We start from the raw sequence: 10,734 nt of genomic DNA, 5'->3' as shown, positions 1-10,734 counted from the left end.
CAACAGCGAAACATTACGAAATACCCATTATTTACTTGCACAAAAAGAAATATATTTTATTGAAAGTAAGGGATAGTTCAAAATAAAGTATTATACTGTTTTGTCTCATTTGATTATAAACATTAGTAATTAGTTCGTCACATTAAACTATTAGTTCACATACATATTACCAACGTAACACGAATACTGCTGCAAATATATCATAGGAAATAGTTTGCGTAACTGATGATAAAAACAAATCATTGGTGCCATATAATCACGATTCAGGGAATATAGTGCGATTATAGTTTATACTGAGTCAGTAAACAATTCATTATTATGTGCTGCATGCATACAAATGGCACGTAACAATACAAATGATTTCCCAAACATTAGTTATCGTACAGTCAGTCAAAAGGTGAATGGACTTTCTGTGTCGCCTCGAAGGGCGCCGATTTAAGATGCTTCATCAGTTCTACTAACTTCTGAGGTGTTCATACCGTTTAAAATGGCTTGTTTGACCGCCCATGTGGTCATGGAACTACCCATTATAATCAGTAGAACAGACTTGCATGTAAAACTTATTTCGATATCTAAACGGAAAACCTTCATACACAACCATTGCAGTTTACATCACAGTACAGCAACAGGTAGCAGGATAGTTATCTGCATTTACTTTGAACTCATTCCCGTAAACAAAGTAAATGTGCGATTTCCCTTTCCAAGAGTAGGTCACCTTGGTGACGGGGATCAGCTCGATGGTTTGACGCTGCAGACAAAGAGAGCAAATATGACCATGTTGTGCAAACACCAAATTAGGCTTCGATCCCAAGTATTGTCCGGTCTTTTGACATTGACAAGATGTTATTTTACATCCACATAGAATGCTTTAAATAAAGTAGATGTTACCTGTTGCAGGATGCGTGACGTCCTGGAGTACTTGCCCTGGTGTTCACTGACAAGGCGCTCCGCAGCATTCACCACCACAGGGTCTGGGAAGCCCATCACTGGGTAGACCTGCAGAGAAATAATGAATAATGCTGAAATACTGTTGATTACTTTCATTTATTTGTTGACGGATCGAGCAGGATTACAAAACTTCAATAGAGTAGGTTTTAGGTCCTCTGGCACGAGTCCGTTAGTGGTTCCAAAGTGCAGGAATTAGACCTTTGCTGAATCAGCCTTTAGCTCCTGAAACAGTCTGCCTGAGGATCTGAGAGCTGCTAGAAATGTTGAACTCTTTAAACCTAAACTTTAACCCTACCTATTCAGCCAGGCCTTTGATTAAGAACGGTTTATAGACATTTTAATAACTTTATTCACTTGTATTGAAGTTGGAAAATGTTATTCTGTTTTATCGTTATCATATTAATCACTTATTTTATTGTATTTTAGTTATATACTTTTTTCTATTTCATTATCATAATTTAAAGCTATTTTACTCCCACCACTGTAAATATAGCTATTAATTCATTATTACATGTTATAGTTTTTTTGACTTGCATGTATTGGTCTAAAGTTGATACATTTTTTACTTTTATTTTCTTGCTTTAACTGTTTATTCTGTCCACACTTATTTTTTTGGGCTCGTCAGTCATCTGCGACGTACTTTGAGCGGCACTAAAATGTATGAAACGTGCGATACAAATAAAGTTTTGATTGATTGAACAACAACAGTACAAGAGGGCCGCACAGTGAGAGGAGCGTGTCAGTAGCAGCAGATCTCCCTCAGTGTCACACAGGATGCGTTTAGCCGCAGATCTTCTGTGCAGTGCTCAGACCCCAAAACACAATAACTGTAAAATACACTTGAAGCCTAAAAAGAAGCTCACCGTTAACCTTGTAAAGCACAAGTGTAAAACAAATAGTCATGTGAGCTGTGTAGACCATGGAATCGATCAGAACATTGCATTGACAGCCTGTGTGTGTAGATACTCCCCTACATGCTGAAGTCTTACACCAACTTGCAATAAACAAGATTTAATGGATGCAAGAAGAGGCAATTTACTATTCACACCGTGCACACAAATCACAGAGGCGAATATTGTTAACAAAAAGGCGACTCACACAACAACCACTCAACAACGAACAGACCACACATTTGCCCAATGGGGTTTGTTTAGGTCCACAAACAGAAGTGAGAGCAGACTCTCTTCGCCCAACTTGTTGCAGGTCTGCCTCTCTGTGTCATTTACGGCGGAAAATCTTTTCTCGCACTCACTATTAATACTTAATTTGAACAATGAATACAGTAGACTTTTAAAAAGACATTTAAGTGAAGGATTTTTCCTTCACTTAAATGTCTTCTGAGCAATATGCCCGTATCCTGAACCCCCTGAGAAAGTGGGAAACACTCTCTTACCAGGTACTGAGAGTCCCTGAAAAGCTCCTTCCCAGAGACTTTGCTGAGGTTGTCCAGCTGCAGTCCACTTGACTGTTCCACAACGTAGTTATCAGAGTTGTTGGTCCTGCAAGCACGACCATAAAACATATAAACTTAAAAAGCTACACGGTGACTCACGCTGTAAAGTAACCATAGAAGTTAATGACTTTCAGATCGTTGAGAAAAGACAATTCTAAGCATCATGACGCACCATTTCACAGTGAGGTTGATGTAGACCAGCAGCTGTTGTTTTCCATGACATGTTGGACATTGCGTGGATCCTTGACCTTGGCAGTGGTTGCAACTGTGAACAGAAGACTGTCTATCAGCATCTTTGAGGAGAAGCACCAAAACTGTACCGTTTATAAACTGTACTTTTACGTCATCGGACTCTTACTTCTCCCTCCCTCTGCCACTGCAGTGGTGGCATCGATCTTCTCCGTGGCGATAACCAGACCCGTTGCACACCCAACAGACTTTCTGACGGGGGGGCAAGAAAATAAATCACATGATCAGCTGATGATCACAAAGGTCTTTGAAGTAAACCCTTTTTGAATGAGGTCTGTGGTCTTCACTTACATTACCAGCGCCGGAGCAGTCTTTGCAAGGTTTTCGGCCCATTCCCACACACACGTGGCAGGCCTGTACGTGAAATAGATTTCTCATCAGGAACGATCTCTACAAGCTATTACAGGAGCTTTGTTCCATCCGCAAACCTTATGTTGTATAATTCACCTTCATGGACGACGTGTAGGGAACCTTCATGATTTGTTTGTCTTCCACGAATAAACTGGGGACTTTGACAGGAAGGTCCCAAGGACCCGGAGGCGGTTGGGAGAAGGCGTCCACTGGCTGGCCTGATCCAAATAGAACATACCAGATCATCAGTGAGAATAGCAGACTGGCAGCAGGCAACAGAGAATTCAACTCGTGTATTTAATGCACAAGGTGATAGTCCTGTACCATGGTACGGCTCGTGACTCCACTCTGTAGATCTTGATTCGGTGAAGGTTTCCAGGCGGTACTACAACACCAAACCAACGAGAAATTCTTATTCATGCACTAAACATCCAAAACGACAACAAAAGCTTTTACTCCTCCTGATTATCTTCCTGCTTTTCCAAAACACACACAAACGCGTATATACAAGAATGACTTCCTACCCTGTACGTGTTGAATGCGTCCATGCTGGTGATCACACCGTCCTTTACCGGCGCTGCACTGTAGCAGCACTTGCTGGAGGCATACAGGGCAAACGCCTCCCGGGCAGTTTCTTCAGTTATAGACGGGATGCTGTCAGCAGTGAGGGAATGAAATGCATTATGAGACGGAGTTTAATCTTTATTTGAACATCGACAGGTTGACAGATTTGACAGGTGAAGAAGCCCATGACAAAACAAAACAGGAATCTAGAAACACAATGCATTGAAGATAAAACATCGGACCACAGATGTTATTGTTTGTAAACAGTCAGATTGTAAAAGGACTCCAGGTTGGCTCTTCAATAAAAGATGAGAGCTGCGAGAGGCATGAACTCCAACACGTTACGTATCCACTGTGTGATGTTACGGCATTCCTGACACCCACTTCAATAAAAACATATCTTCTAGCACAGAAAGGGATTTAATGGAGTAGGAGGAACATTTTGGGGGATTATGTTGAACCAGAATGCCTCATGAAGGGAAAAAAAAAAGTTCACTCTTTGAATAATTACGTTACTGATTTCAGTTCAACATTCCAAGAGGAAGTGGATGTTGTAAGAGCGCTTGTACGGCTTTAAATGTTATGACACATCATGAAAATTCGTTTTTGCAAACTAAGGGATGTTGAGGAGGGAAAAACAGAAATTGTTCAGCTTACTTCCACTGTGGCTGTGCAGGTCCAGGTTGAGGCTGGGGAGCCGGGGAAGCCGGCATCGGAGGGGGCAGAAACCCACCTACAGCAGATATGGAACGTTTGTTGTTCCGTTTAATCAATTATCTTAACAGCAATCACTCAGAGTCCTCTGACTTACAATATACACTCAGTGGTCAGTTGATTAGGTACACATTTAAAATCCAACAGTCCATCCCTAAGTTCCACCTTTACACAGATGGTCATTTTTGCTTTACACGGTCAGAGAGGTTTTAATTATGCATGTACTGTGTATTTATTATGGTGGTTGTAGTTTAATATGGTCAGAGAGGTTTTAATTATGCATGTACTGTGTATTTATTATGGTGGTTGTAGTTTAATATTGTCAGAGAGGTTTTAATTATGCATGTACTGTGTATTTATTATGGTGGTTGTAGTTTAATACGGTCAGAGAGGTTTTAATTATGCATGTACTGTGTATTTATTATGGTGGTTGTAGTTTAATATGGTCAGAGAGGTTTTAATTATGCATGTACTGTGTATTTATTATGGTGGTTGTAGTTTAATATTGTCAGAGAGGTTTTAATTATGCATGTACTGTGTATTCATTATGGTGGTTGTAGTTTAATATTGTCAGAGAGGTTTTAATTATGCATGTACTGTGTATTCATTATGGTGGTTGTAGTTTCATATTGTGAGGAGTTTCTAATGTGTTGCCTCCCCCATTTGTAAACTTGAGGGGGAGAGGTATTATAAACAGATTCCAATATGATGCAGGCCTTGAAAAATGAGATTAAATAGAATATGCAGCAGAGCTGTACTACTGGATCCGGTTTAGATTGGATGGATGTACTCTAATAAAGCGGACAGGGCGTGAACATGACAGCACTGCCTAAAGGATGTTTACTGTACCTCCTCCTCCTGCCAAGGTGCCTTCATAGCCGGGCATGTTGTCAAACATGCTGGGCGGCGGAGCGCTGGGGCCCAAGAAGTCAACGGCTGCAGCGGCGGGCGGGGCGAACATTGCTTAAACGAAACCAGAATAACCAGTTCAGGCCATGGCTGTCGGTCTAGAGTTCCACATTTTAAATCAAGCTTCCATGCATTACACAAACGAGTAGACCACGTATACACAAAGGGGGGTCTCTTTTTCCAAGCGGAAGTCTTGAAGGAATTCCCAAGTTGCGAACATATGGTTTTACAAGTCAACACCAGAAGGCAGGGTCGCGAGAGAGAGAGCGAGAGAGCGAGACTTACCTTGCCCCTCCGTGTTATAATCCATTCGGAGGTGTTTTACAGCTGCTTTATGGGGTTAAATCCTTCAACAAACGATATAACGTACGAGCGGGGCGGTGACAGCAACCTCAAGCAACCCGCACGTAGAAAATGACGTCACCCTTGCGCGTGTGGGTTTGAGGGTGTAAAGCGGAAGTCCGCAATTGCAACACTATTGTAAAAGATTTCAGCTACCATGTAAAAAAAAAAGGCTTAAAATGCAGTGCACCCCCCACATGGAGCTTACCGGGTGCTCCCTGCGCCGCAGGTGGGTATCCCGGATTGGCCATTCCGTAGTTTCTGTTCTGGTGGCTGCTAACCGAGACACGAAAGTTAAGAAACAACAAACAACATTCGCTACATTCTGTTTGGCGTAAAACAATATAAATAATAATACATCAAATAAACTAGTTATAGTTATAAATGATAAACAATAAAGCGACGCTCACCCCAACACCGGCTGATACTCCATGTCAAAGCCCTGGAAAACAACCACCGCACGACCACACACAACTCTTCATATGGTCTCTAATCACACACAAGTGTGCGTGACGAGCGTAACATCGATTATCATGTGACAAAAATGTATTATTCACCCTACCTTTTAATCACACCACACCCCCCACGAATCTTGCAAGTCAGCAACCGTCTCTTCTCTCAGAAAGTAATACAACTTAACTTTTTGTGTATTTTTTGGTTCAGCTCAAGGGCTCGATCTTCTGTGAATTAGTATTTAATGATACACCTCAGTTCAGAGAAGTAACAGTGAAAGCCTCCCTCCAAAGTAAAAGTCCAATCTGCCCAGGAAGTGCGCACAAATTCCTTTTTATGAGCAGTAAACAGATTTTTTTTTTTTAAGTGGGCGTGCAGGTTGTGCATGAAGCTTAACATAAATAACATAACGCTCACAAACACAACAATAACACACTAAGACATTCATGTTGTTTTATTTCGTAGATTTTGAGAAATAACTTTAAATTCCCAGTGGAAAGTACAGTGGTTCTGATAAAATACAGTACCCACAATGCTTTGCAACTGTCACGGAAGTCCTTTTCTTTCCTTCCGCCGTCGTTGAAGTCCCTTTTGGATTTACATCGGCGGGTGAGTCGATGCAATCTATGTTCATCAGCGCAATGTAGGGCGCTATTTCACCATCCTGACGTGGATTAACAATCATAGACGTCCATTTAATATATATCGGATGAAATTGATATGTTTGTCGTCGTCAACCGTCTTTAATCTGTTGGTTTGGAAGGAAATGCTGCTAATACAGCGACCGCTGCGGTGCTAACGCTCTCTGTAGCAGTCAGTGAGGGCCTAACGTACAACGTGGCTCACAGATGAGCATTGTTAAATAAGAACCACCAGTTTCTAACACAATACATATGTAGAATGTTGATTTATGTCTGGACAATACTGAAAAAGTGAAACGTTTGACGTAGAGTAACATGGCTAGCTAGCTAAGCTAACTAAACATTGACTGCGCCGTAGAAGCTAGCTAGCTGACGTTGAGAAACACATTTACCTGAAGCTCACATAACATAAGTTGATGTACACATAGTTAGTTGCATGTATAACAGTTTGTAAGCTGACGTTCGTGTTTAAATGTGTCAATGAGTTGCAGGTACCTAAACACTTGCTAATGAGTCCTACGGCGCTAACGTAGCACGTTGTGGTGTAATGCTGCAGCACTGACAAGGACCTAACTTTGGTTTTTAACGTTTGTTTTTGTTCATCTCCTCAGTCACCATGGCAGCCCTCAGGCCCCTCACAAAGCCCAAGATTGTCAAAAAGAGAACCAAGAAGTTCATTCGCCATCAGTCTGATAGATATGTCAAGATTGCGGTAAGAGTCCATACGACATACTCTCCATGCTCAGACTGCTGCTTTGTCTCGGTTCACCAACAAGTAGTTTAATCCCTGAATATCTTTATCAACAGAAAAACTGGCGTAAGCCCAGGGGTATTGACAACAGGGTCCGCAGGCGGTTCAAGGGCCAGATGCTGATGCCCAACATCGGTTACGGTAGCAACAAGAAGACAAAGTACATGCTGCCCACCGGCTTCAAGAAGTTCCTGGTGCACAACATCAAGGAGCTCGAGGTCCTGATGATGAGTAACAGGTAAGTTGTGTGTATGTGCACTCACTGTGAAGTGATGTAACGGAGTTGTACCCCAAACCGTACAGTTTTTAGCGAATGTTTCAATACAATTAACTTACAATGTTGATATTCGCTTGTTCCAGGGTCGTAAAAATGACCATCAATGCTGTCAACACATCCGGGACCGTAGTTCTGTCCTTCACAATAAGATATCACGCTTAAACAACTCCATGATGCAATAAAAGCTCCTTATTTTCCGTTTAAGCGTCGCCCGAGCGTTCTTTCTGCTTTCTCATCAAAGTCACTTTCCTATAGTATTTAGACATATAAACGTCCATATATATTCATGAAATTTGACACGTAGATTATTTGATATGTATGAATTAATATTATTTCCGTTGGGATGGCGATCGCCGAAGAAAATGACAGCGTAATGACCGGAAAGGGCGTCACGACGGAATCGTTCGAGACAGGCCAATAGCAGCTAGCGCCGACCGAGGCAGGCCATCGTTCCGTTAGATGACTTTCCCCTTCCTATCAAAGTGATTGGTATCGGGTGTGCCCCAAGTTTGTTCTATTTGCAGAGATTTTGAGATATATCCTGAGACTTTAGCTGCAACTTCAGTATATTGGAGGTGAATGGAACTTTAAGTTTGAATGCAAACACTAAGGCTTTACTATGAATTATGCATTTTCTATTTTATAAGCTCTGAATGGATCGATTGACCGAAGTGGTGGCAGAAGTCTCTGTAGCGGAGATCTCAAATCTCGGCAAACAGGAGTGACTACATGTCTATACACATGAAATGAACCTTAAATAGCAGCGAGACTTGGAACTAGTTTATCCTCTCAAAACTATTAATGACTTAGTAATAAAGTAAATACTCAGACTGTGATCAGTAACACACGGAAACCTTCTCTGAAGTGTCAAATGACCGTCTTCCTTCAGGTTAGAGACTACTCTTTTAATCTCTGTTAATAGTCCAGTATCTGACATCAGATGGGAATAATAATCACATTTTTGGATGCTTGCGGAGCCTCATGAGAAAAGTATTTGGGCTTCATAAAAGCAGAGTTTTTACCAGGAAGTCCGGCATGGTTCAGCTGCCTTCACAACAACCTGATGCTGACAATCCTGGACAACAGGTGTGCCGCTCTGAGTGGTGGAGAGGAGTCTAAGAGTTTAAGGATTATGGAAATCCTCGTAGTTAACTAGGATGTTTTGCTTCATGCAGTTTCATGTTGAGGCTGGTTAAAGATCAGTGTAGTCATGTTTCGTAGGTATGTAGTGACACAGGTGCAATCTGTTAAACTTGTAGAAAATGTTTCCAGGAAACTCCCGTTATTTCCCTTTTGTTTAAAACCACGTGTTTGACTGTAGCATTTCAGTGAATAAGAGACCAGATTCTTTAGCTTCTTGTCATTGATTGATCCAATACTACCTCTTTAATCTGAGTCTGACTGAACGTAGAGAGAGAGGCGGTTGAACTGATCTGCTGTTTGTAGATAGTTTGTAACTGTATTCTGAAGAACTTCAGGTAGATAGGGGAGATAATGGACAGGGTTAGACAATTTCAATCAATGTGCAGAACTTAAAACCTGTGTAATGTGAGCCAGCTAACACAGTTCACCCTGCAGCTAATGCTTAAAATGCTGCCCACACTGTTAACTTTACACAGGAGAGAGTGGATGAGGGATAATCACTAAAACTATGATTTATATTAAGGGACCAATCAGTGTTTCAGGGAGACCTGCTGTGTGGAGCCATCTAGTAGCATTTTGAACAGCCAGTTACTGTTATTGAGCAAAGGCATGCATGTAAATACCATTTTGGTTCATGAGGATATGTTTTACTGGTTTGATGCAAAATGTAATCAGCCCAAATTATAGAAAATCCAGAGTAGAGATGAACTTTATCGCACCTCTGTGAAGATGAAATCATTAAACTCCGAGTCCAGATGTGGCGACCATGACTTTGCTGCAGTACAGTGGGAATGTTTTTCAAACGTAGGTGTCACTATTAAAGTTTTTCTTGCTGTAGATTGTCACATTTAGTGGTAACTTTGTAGTTCAGGAACCTCAACACACTAAACATTTCAGTGAAAACATTTCGTTAACCTGTCCTTCCTTCCTTCGCTCTCCTCCTGCAGGACTCACTGCGCTGAGATCGCCCACAACGTCTCCTCAAAGAACAGGAAGGTGATCGTGGAGAGAGCAGCTCAGCTGGCCATCAAGATTACCAACCCCAACGCCAGGCTGAGGAGCGAGGAGAACGAATAAACTCGTTGTTCACAATAAATGTTTAAAAATTCAACCGGGCTTGTGGATCCTTCTTTTTTTTTTCTGCAGCTCATTGCTCGCGTCTGGAAAATCTTAAATGTGTGAAAGTTTCATTATCAAGATGATCTTATGAAAGAGGCTAATTTTAGAGTTTCAAATTTAGTTGGTTGCTTTTTGTCTGAGATTGTATTCGACAGACCCAATAACAGAAATGAGTTATGAGTGCGAAATGAGTTATGAGTGCTAAAGTGACACATCTTTCAAATACAATTGAACTCCAATACTAGTAAGTGTGTCTATATATACACGTGTATCACTTGACGTTTATATTTGGGAAGAATGAATGTACTCCACGACACGTGTCTTGTAGCTTTTGTGACAAGAAATACAGTAAATCACTGCATAATGATACAACACTCAAAGGGACCATTCTGCCCAATGAGTACTTTTATTTATTTTGAGTTCATTAAGCACTTTGTGATTGTCTGTGAAAAGCGCTATATGAATAAAATTCATTCATTTGTAATGCTTTAAATACAGACATGGGTTGATAGAGTATTGCTACTTTTACTTTAGTTAAAGATCACTTCTTCCACCACCGCTCATCTGTGAAATGTTTCTGTTACATGACAAGAGGATCTCCATGTGTAGAATTGGTGGACTGCTCCTTTAAATACGACACAGAAGGTTAGAAGGTCAGATACATGTACTTTTAAGACCATATGTTTACTGAGAACGCTCTAGAATGTGGAGTTGTGTTTCAGCATGTTTAAAGAGACGGTTATCGGAGGTCTTTGCCTTGAAATGGTCCGGCTCAGATCGTATATTATGTTGTGATGTTCACAGTCGGCTCCCTGCAGAG

General features: G+C 41.2%; 2 protein-coding genes across 5 annotated transcripts; one reads left to right on the top strand and one right to left on the bottom strand.

The window, feature by feature from the left end:
* Positions 1-63: 63 nt before the first annotated feature.
* Positions 64-6,289, bottom strand: ssuh2rs1 (ssu-2 homolog, related sequence 1). 4 transcript variants are annotated; one of them, XM_079272857.1, is made up of 14 exons: positions 6,093-6,289; positions 5,941-5,972; positions 5,739-5,806; positions 5,129-5,242; positions 4,223-4,298; positions 3,526-3,655; positions 3,326-3,386; positions 3,098-3,219; positions 2,942-3,004; positions 2,760-2,842; positions 2,574-2,666; positions 2,342-2,447; positions 889-996; positions 64-748 (listed from the first exon to the last, which is right to left on the bottom strand). In XM_079272857.1, the coding sequence occupies exons 2-14, from the start codon at positions 5,961-5,963 to the stop codon at positions 608-610; spliced, it is 1,188 nt and encodes a 395-aa protein (XP_079128983.1). In that variant the 5' UTR covers positions 5,964-5,972; positions 6,093-6,289; the 3' UTR covers positions 64-607. The 4 variants fall into 4 exon arrangements, with proteins under 4 accessions (XP_079128983.1, XP_079128984.1, XP_079128985.1 ...); XM_079272859.1 differs by having other exon boundaries at positions 65-748; positions 5,739-5,803; XM_079272858.1 differs by lacking the exon at positions 6,093-6,289 and having other exon boundaries at positions 5,941-6,030.
* A 207-nt stretch (positions 6,290-6,496) lies between these two features.
* On the top strand, positions 6,497-9,906 carry rpl32 (ribosomal protein L32). Its single transcript, XM_079272952.1, has 4 exons — positions 6,497-6,592; positions 7,236-7,336; positions 7,432-7,613; positions 9,743-9,906. The coding sequence occupies exons 2-4, from the start codon at positions 7,241-7,243 to the stop codon at positions 9,870-9,872; spliced, it is 408 nt and encodes a 135-aa protein (XP_079129078.1). The 5' UTR covers positions 6,497-6,592; positions 7,236-7,240; the 3' UTR covers positions 9,873-9,906.
* Positions 9,907-10,734: the final 828 nt, after the last annotated feature.

This window comes from Melanostigma gelatinosum (genome assembly GCF_949748355.1).
Source record: "Melanostigma gelatinosum genome assembly, chromosome: 8".
Classification (NCBI taxonomy): Eukaryota; Metazoa; Chordata; class Actinopteri; order Perciformes; family Zoarcidae; genus Melanostigma; species Melanostigma gelatinosum.
This window is presented reverse-complemented; position numbering and strand designations above follow the sequence as displayed.